The sequence below is a fragment of the Falco peregrinus genome, chromosome 9, assembly GCF_023634155.1.
Source record: "Falco peregrinus isolate bFalPer1 chromosome 9, bFalPer1.pri, whole genome shotgun sequence".
In the NCBI taxonomy this organism is placed as follows: Eukaryota; Metazoa; Chordata; class Aves; order Falconiformes; family Falconidae; genus Falco; species Falco peregrinus.
In genome coordinates this window covers 5054711-5072928 of record NC_073729.1, presented here as the reverse complement: position 1 = coordinate 5072928, position 18218 = coordinate 5054711, and the positions used below count along the sequence as shown (strand labels likewise).

Below are 18218 nucleotides of genomic sequence, written 5' to 3'. Positions count from 1 at the left end.
CAAGGGGCAACGGGCACAGACTGCAACACAGGAGGTTCCTTCTGAATGTGAGGAAGCACTTCTTCACCTTGAGGGTGACAGAGCGCTGGGCCAGGCTGCCCAGAGAGGCTGTGGGGTCTCTTTCCCTGGAGACATTCAAACCCCACCTGGACGCGACGCTGCGCACCCTGCTCTAGGTGACCCTGCTTTGGGAGGGGGGTGGACTAGAGGATCCCCAGAGGTCCCTTCCCACCCCGACCCCTCTGTGACTCTGTGACCTAATTTGAATTATTTGTCTCCATAACAACCAAAAAACAATGTCAGAAGTGGGGGAGTGAATTTGCATCTGAGTTAAACTTTGCAGAAGAAAGATGTGAGAAGGAGAAGATGCAGATACGTTAGGTGACGCCCTGAGACAGTTGCTCAGACCTTGCTGCTTTGAAAAATGAGCAAAATTAATGGGAACATTCGATATAAGAGCTGCAGCTTGGAAAAATAAGACAACAAAATGTACTTCAATACTTCTATCCTTGCTCTGTTTTGATTGTGGAGTCAATAACGGGGAAGGATACACCTATTCCTGCCGTGAATTTACAGAGTTTGCTTTTCCCTGGTGTCTGCATAGATGAGTGTGACGCGGTGAAATGCTGGTGCTGGTGGCTGATGCTGTGTTGTGGCAGAGCTGCCCTGGTAGACCTGATTATTGCGTGTGCTTTAATATTTCTGTCACACTGCTGGCGCCTGGAGCGATGGCTGCTTTCCGAATGAAGAGTCAGGGAAAGGTGGATCTCCCGGCCGCCTCCATCCGTGCCTGAACGACATGGTGGCAGCAAGCAGGCTGCATTAAGGAGTTGGTAAGATGAGGCAAATAATGACTGACAGCTGTCTGAAGGTGCAGAGAAGTGGGCTGATCCTTGGAGACAGCGCTGATGCCCGTCATGACTCCCCCATATTTTTATTAATTGCTGAAGGAAAACCCACATTCTTCAGCTCGTCCCCAGTGCCATGCCTTTGGCTGCTCTGCCTCACCCCATGCCAAGTGCTGCCGGCGAGATGCAGCTTCAGCCAGAAGCTGGGGTAGCATGTTCTACAAGAACCCTTCAGGTTCCTCCTGGAGGGCAGTCAGGGTGGCTCCTGGTGTCCATCAGAGAGCTGCAGCAGCAGCTTGGAGTAACCTTGCTCTCGAGCAGCTGCTGACAGTGTTTATCCGTGGGTCGCGGTGCTCCTCTTCTCTGCAAGGAGGTGGGCACCAGTGCTTTGGGAAAGGACCAGAGTGCAGCGACGCAGGAGTTACTTTCCAGCTTTAGATGCAACACAGGAGTCAACCTGCTCTTCTTTATATTCAAAATTTTGTCATTTCTTACGAAGTCTGTTCAAGTCTGCTTTCAAGTCTGTTCTGCTACGGGGGATCCCAGATGCTCCAGGGAGCTCCTTTCAAGCTCTACAAGAAACCTCTGGACTGTGTTATTAAAGTTGTTTAACTTTCAGATGTTCCGAGTAAATCACTGGATCATTTGTAATAAGGCCGTGGGGAAAATATTTTTAAGGCTGTGTTGGTGGCTTTTAATAGATTTTTCCCAACCCTGCTGAATCTTTTCACAGCAGGGCAATAGGCAAAACCTCCTTAGAGCAGGCAAAATGCCGTCTGCCTTTATAGCAAGCTATTCTAAGAGGATTTCTACTCTTCAGTGTTCCAAGAACTTTTCCAAATGCTAAGCTGCTTGCAACTGTGGACTGAGATTACTGTGCCTTGCTGCTGTTGAAATGCATAGTATCTACCTGGGACCTGCGGTGAGCTGGCAGGACCCTGGGGGACAGCACCGTGTCGGTGACAATGCAGCGTGATTCCCAGTGCTGGCCCTGTCTGCACCGAGGGGGGTTATAATTCGTAGGGGGAGCATGGGGAAAAAACTTAAAACCATTGAAAAAAGCTTTAAAAAAAAAAAAAAAAAAAAAGCAACTGATCACTGGGGAAGGGCAGCACCAGGAGGATGTGTAGCCGTGGAGGTGAGGCCATCCCCGCTGCTGCCCGTCCCCGCTGCCGTGGCCGGTACCCAGCTGTGGCAGCATCCCTCCCGTAGCCACCGGCGTTGGTGCCGTGGCCGTTGCGTGGTCTGAGCTGGGCTGGCCGTGACTCCCTGGGGTTTCAGAGAAGGATGCATCAGACCTTCCCTCTGCTCTCTTCCTTGAGCCTCCCGTGAGGACTGTGGCTCCCCGGGGATTCTGCCTGCCCGTGTTTTCCCCTCCCGGTGTTAGATCGGCCTTTCCTGTGGTGAAGCAGCGGGTTATGGCTTGACAGGGAGGATGCTCCTCTGGGCGTTTGCAAGACAACGCTCAAGCTGCGTTTGACTTGGGAAGTTACCTTGCTCATATGTACGTGCGTGGGACGAGGCGAGGCAGTGGGCATGGACCTCGGGGAGCTAGACTGGGTCTTGTCCAGACCAAGACTGGTCCATCTCGGGTCAGGTGAGACTCTGCAGCCATCTTGCTGCCGTGTTGTTTTTCTTCTGGGGGTGCGTATAGTAGGTGTTCATCTAGAGGCCAATTCACTTGTTGCGTGCACGCTTCAGCAGGCAAAACCTTCTCTCTGGTTTCTCCTTCGATGCTAAATCTGCCTTCAGATGCCTCTATACAAAGCATCTCGGGGCTCCACATCCATAGCTTGGGGCAAGAGCGTGGTGGTTTGCTGCCAGCCCCACGCGGTTTGCATGGGTTTGCAGCCCATGCATGGGTTTGCAGCGCCCCGTGCAGCGCCAGGGCTCTGTGCCCGGTGTGCCTGTCTGCATTTGAAAGCACAGTGTCTGTCGTACAGGCACGTGTGTGCCTAAGAACAGAGGGATGGCGCCTCATCTCCCGGCAGAGATGCCTCCCCCTTGCTCAGATTCGGCGTGTCCCCATGCCGAGAGTGGGGAGCTGGCGCACAGCGTGCCGGCAAGCTCCGGGCAAGCTCCGGGCAAGCTCCATGCAAGCTCCGTGCAAGGGCTTTCCACCCTCAGCCTGATTTTACCTGTGGGATACAGCTGGAAGCTGAAGTTGTCAGCAAAGCCTTTTTCTATTAGCACTTTCCTAAAATTTAATTCCTGTGCTGTATACTTACCTTCTTTTCCCTCCCCTTTTTGTTTTTTTCTTGCCTTACAGCTTCTGACATGAAGAAGGACATAGAGTCTTTAATAGCTCAGGAAAAAGCGGAGATCGTTGCCAAGTATGAGAAGGTACCAACTTCGAGTTTCTCCCTGAAATGCTGGCTAAGGCTGAAGCTATTTAATCCGTTAGGAATACTTCAAATAAGAACTTCTGCCTGCCTGCAGACGTCGCCCCAGTAACCCTCATGCCATCAGGCTTCGTGCCAGCTCTCCCTGCCTGCTTCTGCCGGCACATCCCCTCTCACCGCATCCTGAGTTTCTCATGGATTTCATGCGTGCTCAGCGCAGGTACCGAAAGGTCCTGGGCTTTTAGTGCTTCAGTGCTCCCGTAACACCGGGACGGCTTATCCCCGACGGCACTGGTTTCTCTGATGTATGGCCCTTCCCAGCTGGTAGCAGTCACACCGGGAAAGCTGGATAGGCTGGATTTTGCGTTTTTCTCTTGCCTGCGTTGATTTTGTCTCTTTAGAGCAGGTTTGGGGCTCTTGGCTCCATGCCTTCTAGCGTGCAGGGAGGGAGGGATGGGGGCACAGGGAGTGGGATGCAGGTACTGGGGCATTCCTGATGCTGGGGCAGCTCACGGGTGTCCGTTGTGCTTTCAGGGCCGGCAGGAGGGAGCTCAGATTGACCCGTGGGAAGATGCTGATTTCACGCTGTATAAGGTTACAGACCGGTTTGGATTCCTGCAGTAAGTCCTCCTGCCCGCTCCTGTTCCCCCTGCCCCGCGCGTCTGTGTGGAGCATCCCTCTGCGCCAAGCGTGGCAGACCCAGTGTCTTGCCTATAATCCGCTCCGTGGCTTGGATGGATCGATCCCAAATGTGGGAGGAGAGACCAGATGTGCCTCCTCCCTCGACCACACGTGTTCAAACACTCTCTGAGGCTTTGAATCTGCTGCGAGGCGAGGCTCGGGAATAGTTTCCGATGGCAAGCCCGGCGTGAGAAGGTGGGAAGAGGCTCTGGCATTGGCACCTGATGATTCAGGGAGACGGAGGACAAGACAAGATTTCTGATTGTCCTCGGTTCCCTTAGGGAATGCCCATCCTAAGTGAGATGCAGGTGAATTAAATGCATGCCCTGTACCTGGGGAGAATGCGTAAAAGAACTATTTTTATTGCAAATCCAAACAAAAAGCTATAATAGTAGGTGTTTTGTGTGCAGGAGGGGGTTTTGAAGCAACTGCTGCCCAGAAATCCGCACCTCTTCCCGGGCCCTTTTAATTGCTGGTCATGTGTGTATTGAAGGAGCTTTATGCCCAGGATTTCCAGTGACATCCAGTGCCTGACCACCCCCCACAGCTCCTGTAGCATGGTGGGGTTTTGGCCAGTGCTTCCCCTGCCTCTTCCTCGTCAGGGATGGCCATAGGAACGCACGAAGCCCCTCAGCCATATCCCCTCGGGTGCCAAGGTGGTCCCCCAGCTGCAGCACCCCGCGCTGCTCCACACCCTTCCTCGCCCATGGAGTAACTGGTGACCCCTTGCTTTTCCAGTGAGCAGGAGCTGCCGACCCGTACCGCCTTGGAGGAGAAGGTGAGAGCTGCTATATCGTCATGGCTGTCAGATCCTTACCACACCGGCTGGGGAGGGGATGGTTTGTGAGGGGACAAATGTGCAAACGAGAGCAAAGCACCCGCTGGTCACTTCTGCTCACGTGGAGGTGGGAGCTCTGCACAACGTCCAACTGCCGGAGCTTTTATTTTGCTGGGTCATGCACCTCCCCTCCACGCTGCACTGAAATTGCACCTTTTAAAGCAATTTTGGGCTTTTCCCTCTGCTTTGGCACAGTGCTCAGTGGCTGCGGTTTAAAAAGGGGATTGCAGGTAACAGCCATCTCCATCCTCATCTTCCCTGGGCTGGGAGCGTGTCCTCTGTTAGCATCTTGTTAGCCGGGGCTAAATAGCATCTCCTTTCTGCCAGTCTGTTCCGATGATACAATTTGAGGCTAGCCGAACCTGCAGAGATTTTTGTTGTCAAGCAATCCTCCTCTTGGAAGTGCTTTCTCTGTGTTAAGCCTTGTGTCTCTCATTATTTTTGCCAATTCTGCCTCAGTTACCATGGGCTGAGATTACCAGTTCCTGCAGACACCTTTGGATTATTCCCTGATGCAAGGTCTCTGCACTGAAATTTAAACCTAAAGAGAATGAAGTTTTGTTTTTTCAGGAGATATCTTCTGGGGCTCTTTTTCTTAAATTCGTCTTCCCTTCTTCCCCCCTTGCAACAGCAAAAGCAGCAGGAAATAGAACGTGTGGACAAGTGGCTAAAGATGCTGAAGAAATGGGGCAAATACAGAAACAGTGACAAGGTAAGGAGGAAAAGAGCACATGTCTGGAGGGGCGGGCATGGTGCATCCTTCCAGTGAGCCAGGCTTTTGGAAAGTTGCTAGAGAAACCAGAGATTGCTGGAAAATATCGCCTAATTCTACCCGTTAAGCTTTAATCTTTCCTTGAAGTTGCAGTTGAGGGAAAAGTCCTGTTCCGAGTGGTATGGTTTTAAAAACGGTTTCCTAAATGCTGCTGGCGTGTTTGTGCTTCTGCTTTCCCGTGCCAGCAGGAGCACAGCAGAGGTCCCTGCCCCAGAGCAGGGGTGGTCACACGCCGCAGGTCGCTTCTGTGTCTCCATCACCTGGGGGTGGCCCAGGAGATGCGACTGATATGGTCCAGCTGATGTTCCTTGTAGTTCTTCATGGAGGGAGAGTTATTTGACCAGACACGGCCTAGATTTTGTATTTTGCTCCTAGCTGTGCCCGCGAAAAGCCCCTTAGGTGTTAGATCGTGTGCACTCGTCTGTGGAAATCAGGGATGGGGACGCCAAGCTGTGTCTTGGTTTGGTGTCCAAAACAAACCCTGCACCAAACGCCACTGCAAAACCGAGTTGGATTTAATACCTACTATTTGTAACGTCTTCCTATGACAAACCTCTTGAAAGAAAACTCCCTTGAACCTAAGGACAGGACCCTTGCTGGGTAAGGACAGGAGCGTTAGCCTGACCTGCTGTGCTGCGGCGCTGGGCGCAGGGGAGGGCTGAAGCCCAGCACCCCCCTGTCGCTGTGGCCTCTGCAGCCCCCTTGTTGGGCAGGAGGAGCCGGCGTCGGGATGTGTTGCTTCCAGCTCCTGCTGCGAGTTTGCAGGAGAAACTTGAGCCCAGTTAAAAGGTTGTGCAGAGGGTATCTGCAAAGCTGCAGGGGGGCATCGAGCAGAGCATCCCCCTTGCCTGGCCATCCAGAGTGATGCCAGGTTCCCCCAGCAAAGACCAGCTGTAATCTTGTCCTTTTTTAAAAAAAACCCAAATCATATCTTCGTTACAGCAGGGATAGGGTGGAGATGGGCTTGGGGGTTTATAATCCTTCGGTTCGCTTCGGGGTGGTTCTAATTATCTTGTTCATCGGTGCTGCTTCGTGGGCAAAAACGGAGGTTCTCCTGCGGCTTTGGTATTTCTAATTAGAAGTTAGCACTAACTGATTAGTGGCCTTGTGGGTAAAAATTCCAGCGGAGTGCAAGGAAACCCTTCAGGTCCTGGAGGATGTTTAGGATAGGTAACGATGGGTGGTTTTAGCATGCCTTGGCTTGCCTGGGTCGGCTGGTGGGACAGGCATGGTGTGGGGCGTGTGGAGCAGCAGCGGTCCTGGTCTATCTTGGATTTACCCCGATAATTAGCAGGTGTGTTAACCGTGCGGCAGCCGATGTCGCTCAGGTCTGCTGCATGGTGAGGGGGCTGGACCAGCAAGTGGCTTTGGAGGGACTCGGGGTCAGAAAATGACAGAACCCTTGTAATGGGATAAATGATGCTATTTATAACAGCCTGTAAATGGCCGGTGGCTCCTGGGCACAGTCGCGGCATTGTTCCCGCGCCGGGGGGGGGGTGGTGGAAAAGGCCGTCCCCGCTCCCAGCAAACGGAGAAGCAGCGCTTGGCTCCACGCAGGGAAGGAGCAATCTGGTGACCCCAGGGAGTAGAAAGGAGCTTTGGTTTCAGTCCCATCCAGCCTAACACCACCCCGCTGCCTCGCACGAGTGCAAGCGCTGGCAAGAAGGTCTGTGCACTGGAGTAGCCGCACAGTGTTATGTGCAAAGGCCCTTACAGGTGTAAAAAAAAAAAAAAGTGCTTTAAAAAAAAATAATTATAAAATCAGGGTGTATCCTTCGCCTGGGTGTGCAGCCCCATGCGCTTGTGTTGGGAGTGTGGAAGCTGCTCAGAGATTCCTGCTGCAGCAGCTGGGTGCAGCTCAGAGGTGGCGTTTCAGGGCCCTTTTGCTGGGATCACAGTCATGCCCTTCAGGTGGTTATGTTGTTTTCTAGCTAAAGTAAACGTGACAAGCCCTTGATCTGATTTTTCGCAAGTGGAGTGGGTTGATTTTGTTCCCTCTCTGAGCACTCAGGCTGTCACATCTGCATTGTGTGTTTGCTTCAGATTTGTTTTGGCCACTTCACTGATGTGATGGAAGCCCAAGTGTCACAAGACAGCAGCTCTGTCTTATTTTGACAAAGACTAGGATGTCATCTTTGAAAAAACCCTCTGCTGAAGACAGGAACCTTCCTTTTGATGTTCATTTTGATAGACTGTGCTTGATTAGAGGGAAAAAAATCCTGTTGCAGGAACCCCAGGCAGTTTCACAGGGAAGCTGCCCTGACTTTGGCTCTGCTCAGGTGATGTACAAACCCATCTTATTTTCTAGGCTGGGACTTTCTGGTCTTCAGGGCCAACCTTTCGAGTCCCCATGCAGGTGCTGGGGCTGGCAGACAGCTGACCATATCAAGTCCGTGATGAAGAGGGACTCGTGCCTTATCCAGCAGGCTGCCGTGTTTTGCAGTATCTTGGTACCTGGTGGGGGCTTGGCTTGTTGTCTCAGCTTCTGTGTACCCATCCTGGGCACGGGCTCCAGAGCAGCCACCATCAGTGGGCGAGAAAGCAGCTTTCTGAGCCCCCTGGCGCGAACCGTCACCAGAGAGCAATGCATTTTGCTTTCTGTTTCCCCGTGTGCTGCTGGTTGTGGTCTGGGTATTGGGGCTGTCACAGATTATTGGAAAAAAAGCTGAAAAAAACCCTTAAGAGGAGGGACTTCTACAGTCCCCAGCCCAGGATGGCCCGGCTATGCCTAATATCCTTCCTGGCACAACCTGTGTCTGGATGAGCAACAGATAGGATTATCTTAATGAGAGCGCTGCCTTGGGGTTCCTTGTGCTCATCACCGCATCGCGTCTGTCTCCATCTCTGCTCTAGACACATTGCATAGCGATCTGATTTAATTTCAGCAGCAGCAGCAACAAAAAGTGACAGCAGCACGATTCCTGGCAGGGATGGGGTTAGACTGGTGCGATGGTGCCTTTCCCTGGCTGTACGTCCACAAGGGGAAGGGTACGAAACCGCAGGAGTCCATGCAAGGACCACGCTGCTTTGCAGAGTTAAGGTGCATCCAACCTGCAACACAGGGCTCAATCGTGTAATTCGGGGTTCAGCACGGGGAGGCTGGGGTGGTCGCTGTCCTCTTCACGGCTGTGTTAAACCTGAGTTTAAATCCCAACCTGACCCTGCTTGGGAAGGTTGGGACACGATGGGTGCCGTGTCAGAACTGACCCGGTTAAGGCAGCGTGGTTTTGCGGAGACCAAAGAGGCTGTGCTGCGTGCGGTCTGACAGCGGGACGATTTATTCATCGTAGCCCTGAAAGAAGTTGGTTTCGGCCAGACAGACCGGTCCTAGGAAGGGGATGTGACCTCTGCGTCGTTCACAAGCTGCTTCTTGCTGCTGGCCATGTGGGACAGGACCTTTAGAGAGGGATGTCTTTGGCCAGAGACGTCTGGGTTTTAGGCAAAGCCCGTCTTTGTGCACAGGGGTAGCCTGGTCTCTGCTGAGGTCACGGGAGTGCAGGGCGCTTAATCCAGTGCCTGCCAGCAAAGCGGTTTAGAATGAATCGGGGATCTGTATGGACTGACCCCCAGGAGTGAATAATCCGCTGGCGCTGGGGAGAGCCAGCAGGCGTTGATCGTGGAGGGTCGTCTGAAGTCAGGTCTGCCTGCGAGTGCCACGGGAAGGAAAGGGGGTTACGCTTGGGAGCTGCAGGGTGACTTCTGCCGCTGCCTTTGCCATTTTGGAAAGGCAGGTAGCATTGTCCTCTCCCCCAGAGACAGCCCCGGTAATAAATGCCAATACCCACTGATGACGCGTCAGCTTTAGGATTTTAATTTGCCCCGGCAGACAGGCTAGCAGCCCCTCCGGCATAGCCAAGGCTCCGGCTGCAGGGACAGCAGCTGAGTTGGGAGCAACTGATATCCATACGGAAAAAAAGCTATGTACAGCAAGGTCCAGGCTGCCAAGTGTCTTGCATGGCCGCATCATCAATCGCAGGAATAAATCGCATTGTAAAAAACAGGTCCTCTTCTCCAGGGTGAAGTTTTTCACGGCTCAGCTCTCCTGGTGCATCACTGGTGGAGGAAGTGAAGGAATCCTTCCTCTCCGGAAGGACCACTCCTTGAGCCCTAAAGGAACTGAAGAAGGGGGGCTGCCCCCCACTTCAGGTGTTGGAGACAGATGGTGGGTGTATGGAGAGGCTCTGAAAGTGAGAATGCCACGCATACCCAGAATTTGGGCATTACTCCTGCTGCCTCTTCCTGGTGGAGCACGCACACAGCTGAGAAACTAACAGTGACAGGCTCCAAAACGTGGAAGCGAGCTGAAACGCGTAGATTCTGCTTTAAAAAAAACAACCCAACTTCCCGTGTTTCAACTACTGCGAAAAGATGTGCTGTGTTTAATGGCAGTGACGCCACCTCTCTAATGAAAGACTTGGAGCACTTGGTTGGGTGCTTCTCGCAGGAGGGCTCTGATGAGGGAAGATGGAGCTTGAGTCTGGGCTTCTAGAGTCTTCCCCGTCCCATCTACTAGAAAAAAAGTGCTTGGAGAGGGGAGAGGTGGGGATGGGGTGACGATGGCCTCCGTGCCGTGAGCTTCATGTGTTACAGCCCTAAGAGGGAAGATGATCCTACGGCGAAACCCAGCACAAGGTCACTCCCTTCCCACCGACGAGGGCTGAGCAGTGTCTGAGACAGAAGATGGTGACCTCAAGGGTGGTTTTTTTCTTCTCACACGGAGCAGGAGTTGCCATCACCTGCTGCCTTCCCTCCATCAGTTCCTCACAGTGTAAATGCTCCTTGTGGTGATAAACTTCCCCGTTTGCCTTCAAGTCTCATGAGGAAGGAAAATTGTTCATTTTTCTTGCGTGTGACTCACGGCTCCGAGGGTTTAGCACTTTCACGCCTGGAGGCGGTGGGAGGAGGAGAGCCCTGGGATGAAGAGCAGGGAGGCATTCCAGTTCAGTTCCGTCTCTATGCATTTTGTAACTCCCCTGTTCCTGCCACGCTCTCATGCGGAGAAAATCATTAAGAGACCTTCACTATCTGCCAGTGAGGGCTGCACTCATTAAAGTACAATACCAGCTCTGGGAATTAAAAAAATATTTTCTTTCCACGGAGCTAAGCATCATCTTCTACCTCAGCGGCTGTCAGTCAGTCTTTCCTAATCTGTCGGAAGTAAATAATTTCTTCTGAACTGGTGATTTTATCTGAGTGGGTACACACTCCAGTTTCTTGATCCCGTCTCAGCTTTCGCTCCATGGAGTCAGGAGCACTTGTGGGCACCTCGCCAGCACCGCTCTGGGGACGCGCTTCACTATGTGGCTTTGTGTCGCCTGACACGTTGCACTTCTTGTGTCCTGGTTTAATGTCCCTCGCGGGATGGGCATCTCTTGTTCCTCTCCTTGGTCCTTCAGCCGTGGGGATGGGGCTGTCCGGCACGGCGTGGGTTGCTGTCCTCCAGAAGCTCCTCACGTGCGCTCGGAGGAACAGGACCAGCTCCCCTGGGCGTGCGGGCAGTGAATGAGTGATGTCCCGTGGGATGCTGTTGGATGGGCGGTGGCCTTCCATGGGCATGTCTCGCTAGTGAGATGCTTTTTCAGGGGCAGCTCTTACTTGGTGCGTACGGAGCAGAGAGCAGGAGCAGGCAGAGGATTTCTGTAGGGGATGGTCCTGGCTATGCATTGCGCCGTCAGGTGTGAAGCAGCACCTGGGGCAGAGCAGGCGTTTGTCAGGTGCTGAGAATGGGGCTGTAAATGTTCAATGGTGTTCACGGGATCGGGATCCATCACACTGACACTTTCTGTGTCAGCAGAAATACTGAAATATTTAGCGTAATGGGGAGGAGGAGCGTTCTAACACACACCTGGCTCTCCTAGTACTACATGGTGGTCTTGGCATTTATTACGTAGCTATTCTATATACTTATTTTGACCGTGATAGCAGTGCCATTTCTTCGTTATCCCTTAATCTGTCTACTTCAGCCCCACCTCCCGTCTCGCCTGGTAGTAGCTCCGTGGAACGAGAGCCGTTGCGGCTGTGGGTCGCACTCAGCAGGCGCAGCGCTGCGGTGCGGGTGGTAACAAGAGGAGGAGCAGGGGTCTGTGCCGGGGTCAGGGCTCTGGGGGGGGGGGGGGGGGTGTGTGTGACAGCTCAGTGCCATGGCTGTGGTGTTTATAACCTTGTACGTAGGCTGGCATTACAAAATCAAGCCAGAAGGGAAAAAGCTGCAGATGCAGGAGGGGTCGTAAAGGAAGGGTAACAGGAGCAGGTGTTCGGCTTGGGGTAAGAGGTGCAAAGGCAATGCAGCAGGACCACGTCCAGAAAGCCTTGTGCTAGGGTATGGATGCTTCCTTGTGAATTGCAGCCCTTGAATCAGCCTGAAATGTGTGAAGAAGAACCCCCTATGGGGAAAAAAAAAAACCAAAAAAGAGGGACTTTGAAGGAAGTCGGCTGCACTTGTACCAGGCAATACCAGTAGCTCCAGTTGATTGCCCAGCGGGGCACTGCTCTGCTCAGCGCCGAGCCCATTCCCATGGCAGGGAATCTGGCACCTCTGTCCCCTCCCAAGGAGTCGCCCGGTCCCAAGGGATGTCTGTGTCACAATGTAAATCCCCTCCACAGCTGGAGCTTGGGCACATGCAGCAGGTCCTTCAGCGTAGCCCGCGGTCCTCGGGGGCCCAGAGGAGTGGGCGGTTGCCTTTGTCGTGCAGCTACAAGGCGTTTCATGGGTTGGATGAGTGAAAGAGTGGAAAATATTCAGAAATTAGACTTTTTTCTTTTTTTTTTAATGAAGCTTTTTCTTTTAATGGGAGAAATCAAGGATGGAACAAAAGCTCTTTTTTCTGTTTTCCATTGAAATGTAGTAGTTTCTTTAGAGAGAGGGGGCTTTATGACAAGAAAAAAGAGAAGAGGCATCTGTGAGATGTAGTGAACATGTGGAAACTGGAGGAGGGGCACATGCATGTTTGTCCCCAGTCCCCCTCCTTGCTGGAGGAGCACCCTGCACATCCCAGGTAGAGCCTTTGGTGTAGCCCACAGTCTGCTCTGCCACTTGTCAAGCCATGAGAGTTCCAGTGGACACATCCCTGTGGCTCTCATGGTCAGAGCTCTCCTCTCCAAGGAAAAATGTATTTTTCTCTAAGTCCCTGAGGATCCAGGTGAGAACAGCCATGCCAGGTCAGATCAGAAGCTTCAAAGCCAAGGATGCTGTGTCTGGTCCTTGGAGAGGAGCCCAGGGGCAGGCTGGTGTGCACAGAATGTGACTGCTGTGAAGCACCTGAGATGTCTCCACGTATAAAGGGGATGGTCTGTGTCCAGCTCTTCCAGTAAGGTTAAAAACATGAGGTGCAGCTTAATTTTGGCTGAGTAGGTGTCTTTGGTGGATACAGGTGCTCAGCTCCTCCATCAGATTGGCGATGCCCTCTCTGTGCCAGTGCAGGCAGGGGAAGTGATCGGTTGGGTGCCTTCTCAGCTGGCTGGTGGTCCACAGCAGCAAACTGTGGAGCAAATCTGTTCTGCAGGACCAGCTAACCTCGTTTCCCTCCCTGCAGATGTGCCGGCGAGTGTACAAAGGGATCCCACTGCAGGTGCGAGGCCAGGTCTGGTCGCTTCTGCTGGACGTTGAGAAGATGAAGAAGGAGAACGAAGGAAAATATGAGGTAGGGGCTCTTCCTGGCACAGATTGTGGGAGCAAGGTGATGGGGAGGCTAGTTTGGTGGGGCTTCACCAGCTGGGGCAAGTCGGGTGGGTGCAGGTGTCTCCATCCCCACCCACATGGGCAGGAGGGAAATAGGGTCCCTACGGAGCTGCTGTAAGGGCCAGGGGGGCACCCGGCCCTTGCATCCTCCCTGTCAGGGTAGCGGTGTGCCAGCCGCCCTACGATGTGCGCTGCTGGTGAGGTCCGATCCTGTCGGTGAACTCGGCGACCTCTGAGAAGGAAAGGCTTAGAATTAGCGAGGACTGAAAATGCAGAGGGTATAAACCGTTTATCGCCGTGTGTGTGTTAGGCTGGAGCCTTTCGGCACGCTAGCCAGCTGCTTTCCCTAATAGCCTGCTTCCATTTACTCTGCTGGAAGCCGCGAGCAAAAATTGCTGGATCGCAGTTGCTGCATCCTTAGGGAAAAGTGCAGGGAGGAGGGAGGGGGAGTTCAGCAAAGGTACCTCTTGCAGCTCCCCGGAGCAATGCGGAGCGGCCGCAGGTACCCCGGCGCGGGGAGGTGCTGGCTGTGGGTACCCCAAATGATTTATTTTGCATCACGTACCCAGGCAGGGATCAGGGTGTGATGGAGACGGTTACATTTTGGAGGCAGGAGGGCAAGTCTTGCTTCCAGCAGGTGTTTCTAAAAATCCCTGCCTATCGAGCAGGATGGTGCTAAGGCTCATTATAGTTAGTGGAGCGTAGATGTTAATTGCGAGATGCTGCTGGGATGGAGTCCCATGCAGGGCTTGGGGCAGGCGGGCTGGGCTCCGGGCAGCAAGCGGAGGTAACGAAGCTCTCGGAGGTAACGAAGCTCTCGGAGGTAACGAAGATCTCCCAGCTGCTGATCGCGCTCCCTCCCTCGAAGCCGTGCTGCGCAGGCAGGGGAGCAATCCAGACAAATGAAAGTCACCAGGAGTTTCTCTGCACTCCGGAGGAGTCTGCGTTAAGCAGGAGCTTCAGGGCTAATAGGCTTTGCTGGTGCAGCCCCCCTGCAAGCTCGTCTTTATCTGCCTCTTCTTTGGTGCCAGCTGCCGCCAGTAATTAGCTCGCCCTTCATTTCCTCCCGACGAGGCTCAGGGCAGCTCCGGGGTGTGAGGGCTTTTGCTTTCAAGAAGGGACTAAGCCTCAGCCCCCAGCCCTGCGTCCTGGGGGGGCTGGTCCCACGGCCACCCCGTTTCTCCTTGGCCGTGAGCCATGGCACAAAAGCCTGGCTTTTGCGTGTGCCGTGAGTTTTGAGCGTGCCATCCAGCACGTGCTGGGCAATTTTTCCTTTTTGTATACCCACTGCTCCCTCTGTAGAGGTGTCCCCTGCGCTCAGGCTGGCGGAGGAGCTGCTTTTCCAGCCACGTGGGCTGCCTCGCTCCCTGTGTCCTTGTCGTCTCTGGAGTGATGCAATTAAAAAGCCCAGTGCGATTGCTTCCGTAGCGCTTCATCTTATCCCAGCTGTCCTCCAAGTCCTCTCTGTGCAAGTCCCCGAGTCTTCTTCAAGGCCGTGGCAGCTCAGTTGTCCGTGGTGCCACCGTCCGTGGTTTCAGCGTGGGTGTGATGCTCTGCCCTCCCCGGGGTTTTATAGCCACAACTGAGAGGGCTTGAGGAGAGCTGAGAAGGTGGACAGGAGAAACGTGTTGGGGGCGGGGGGGCAGAGTGGAGGCATCCTGGCTTTTATCGGCCGCTTTGGAAAAGGTCTTTGGGATGGGACCTCCAGCTTCCCAGCCTCTGCTCTGCCACTGGCTTGCAGGGCTCACAAGCTTGGCAGGGCATCTGTGGACCAGGTTACTTAAACAAGGGGAAAAAAGGACATCAGCCCATCCTGGGCTTCTTGTTTACCACCTGCGGAATTAATAAAGCCTCCTGGGTGCGTGGAAGTGGCAAAGTGCTGTGCAACCTACCTGCTATTCAGGTGCAGTGATTAAAAAAGCCTAAAGTAGGGAGGTTTACAGTCTTTGGCAGGCTTCTGTGTTGTTGAGGGCCTTTAGCAGGGGAATTTGCACTGAAGTGACCGGGTGCATATGAACAGTCATCTTGTCTCAGGTAATCTGCCTGCTTTATAGAGGGCAAGGAGCCATAGGATGCCGGGAGCACAGGATTTACAGCAGGGAAATGATCTGGTTCATCAGATCTTCGTTCTGTCATCACTTTTATCCTCCCTTATCCTGTGCAGGCAATAATTCAAAATAGCCCCTGCGCCGTTCCTCCTCCAAACCGCTGCTTTCAAGGTTGCAGTTAATATTCCCAAGGTGCTGTGACTGTGCTGTGCTGGACACGTCTGGGAGCTAATGATCTCCTGATGTTCCCCAGAGCTGATGTGGCCACCTCGGGAGGTCAGCAGCAGCCTGGAGGTGCCTTGTGTCAAGCTGACAGGCGTTGGTAGGACAGCAGCTGCTGGAGATGATTCAGGATCTGTGCAGATGTGCTGTTTTCTGTCTCCTGTGTGAGCAAGGAGGGTCTTGAGCCTGGGCTCAAGACTCGCTGCTCATCTCCGCTGTCCCTAAGCTGCTGCTGGATCTCAGGCTACCTGAGACAGTCACAAAATGTATTTTATTAATGCAGTTAACCCTGGAGGTATTGGAGGAGGAAGGCATGATCACCAGTGGTACCTAGAGGCTGTGGGATGAGATAATGGTCCTTGCCCGCACGCCCAGGGCTGAGCGGTGGGTTACGGAGGGGACTGCAGTGGGGTTCGTTCATGGAGCATCCTCAGCTTGGGAGTCTGAGGGCACGGCTGGTTGGGGTGGGCTTCGGTTTGGTTTGAATTCCCTTTTGTTGCAGTAGGCTTCGGTCCTTCATCTGTGTTGGGGGGATTCATGGGGGGAACATCCTTCATCTGCATGGGGGGAACATGGGCGTTCTTGGCTTTGAAGTCAGTTTCTGTTCTGGACTCAGCCAGTTCCTTAACATTTGCACCAGTCCAAGGGAATACCCCAGCACGGCTTTTCTAGCAGAAGCTCCTTAAAACTAAGATAATTTTCTTCTTCAGGGGAAGTAGTAGTTGGAGATCACTTCATAGAGTCTGGCGTAACTTTGGACTTGATTATGATTGAGCCTGTGAAAAGCTCAGAGACTCAGCGCATACATCTGCTTGTTGGTTCCTTAGGGAGGTGCATCATTCCTCAGGCGCCAACAGAGGTCTTGATGCTTTATGACAGCCAGACAGGGTACTACAAAGAAGTCAAAGTAAATCAGAATTGAATTCAGTTGCAAAGGCTTTAGATTCTGAAAACTCAGTATCTGCATTGCAAGAGGGCAAAGGCTGGGTTGGCAGCTGCTGGCGTCGTGGCGTGCAAGCATGGGGTTGTCCCCTTCGCCGTGCAAGGCGGCAGTGTCCCCGGTGGCTCTGCCGTGGCTCGGTGCAAGGCGGCAGTGTTCCCGGTGGCTCTGCCGTGGCTCGGTGCAAGGCGGCAGTGTCCCCGGTGGCTCTGCCGTGGTTTGGTGCCGTGGTTTTGGTGCTGTGGCTCGGTGCCGCTCCAGCAGTGGGAAGCGTGTCTTCTCCCTGCGCAGGAGGTGTGGGCTGGGATGGTGTCCAGCTCCTTCCTCTTGTCTGCTCCTCTCCCTTCCAGCAAATGAAAGAGCAAGCAAAGAGCCTTTCGTCGGAAATCAAGCAGATCGACTTGGACGTCAACCGCACCTTCCGGAACCACATCATGTTTCGGGATCGCTATGGAGTGAAGTGAGTACGGGAGGCGTCGCGTGGCTGCACGGGCATCGGTGCCGCTGGGGGTGCGTGGGGTGGAGTGGCCACCAGCCCCCTGGCTCCGAGCAGTGCCCAGGAGAGCAGAGCCACCTCTCCCTGCTCCACCAGCCACCAGCACACGGTGCGACCCCCAGGTGCTGGGCTGCTGAGTCTCTCTCCACTGAACTGTGTTCAGCCCCGGTTCCTGAGCCCAGCACCAGCCTGTTGCGTGCCTTGTCCCCCAGGGAGCCAGGGCTGGGGTGACGGGGTGGGTCTGTGGGGAGCTGGCTGGCATGGGGCGGACGGCAGGGTTGGAGAGGTCTGACAGAGTGGCTGTGTCACTTGGGTGAGTCACACCTGGCTGCCTGGCACAGACGTGCAGCCTGCGAGGAAGCCTGCGCCGCGTATCTGCGCGGTGCTGACCCCCTCAGCGAGGAGGGGAGGGAGAAGGGAGCCCACTGATGAAATTGTGGCAGTGCTGTCCCCCAGGGTATGTCACACCTGATGCCTGGGTGGTTACAAGTCTATTAAAATCCCACCACGACTCTAAACCCAAGGCGTGGGGGTGTTGAACACAGGGTGTGCGGGTACATGCATGTCTCTGTGGGAGACCCCCTGATGGAGCAGGCTGCTGGTGACCCCCCTGAAGGAAGAGCTCCCATCCCCCGTGCCCACCAAGGCACTTTCTGGTTCCATCAGCCCTGCTCCTTGCAAAAGGCATCAGGACCAGCTGGCTGGGTGTTCTCAGCACCTTTGCACTCTTTGGTGTGCCCACGAGGCTGGAGACCCCACGCTCGGGTGCTTTAATGTCCTTCTTTCTCCCCAGGCAGCAGGCGCTCTTCCATGTCCTGTCAGCATACTCGGTTTATAACACTGTAAGTAGTACGTTAGTCCTGTTAAAGTGAAGAGCATTGCACTTTATATATGTCGTGTGTGTGTGTGTGTGTATATATCTCTCTCTAAAGATTTTTAAAAAGCTTTATATAAGTTTATATATGTGTATACATGCATGTTTGTGTATATATGTATTTACACCCCCGCGTTTAGCCAGTCATAATTCCAATTTTAAATCCTCACGCTGGCTGTACAGACAGCTGCAAGGCTCGCTGTCAACACAGGGCTCCTTGCCGCAGTTGTTTCATTCCCTTGTCTGTTTTGTCACCTGGTAAATGCCATCTGGTAGATGCGGTCTGGGTGAGTGTCAGCGGGGGACAAGGGACTGCCCTTCGGCTCTCCGGCAGGGCTAGCCTCTCGGCAGAAGGTCTGTCGTCTTTCTGACTCCTTGTCATACGCTCAATGGCATCCTTGTTGGAAACACTGATTTATTACAGCCTACCAGTAATTTTTAGCTAAAGGGCATGGGCAGAATAAGCCTAAATTAGCAGC

At 53.6% G+C, this 18218-nt stretch overlaps 1 protein-coding gene across 10 annotated transcripts in view; it reads left to right on the top strand.

Annotated features, from left to right (window-relative positions):
• The window catches only part of LOC101921845 (USP6 N-terminal-like protein), an 81558-nt gene that overhangs the window by 52259 nt on the left and 11081 nt on the right, over positions 1-18218 (top strand). For all 10 annotated transcript variants that reach the window (XM_055814738.1, XM_055814736.1, XM_055814739.1 and 7 more), the window contains 7 exons: positions 3118-3191; positions 3725-3810; positions 4610-4649; positions 5341-5421; positions 13014-13121; positions 16720-16829; positions 17659-17707. In XM_055814738.1, the coding sequence (XP_055670713.1) occupies positions 3126-3191; positions 3725-3810; positions 4610-4649; positions 5341-5421; positions 13014-13121; positions 16720-16829; positions 17659-17707 (540 nt within the window). In that variant the 5' untranslated portion in view covers positions 3118-3125. The remainder of the gene's footprint in view (positions 1-3117; positions 3192-3724; positions 3811-4609; positions 4650-5340; positions 5422-13013; positions 13122-16719; positions 16830-17658; positions 17708-18218) is intronic.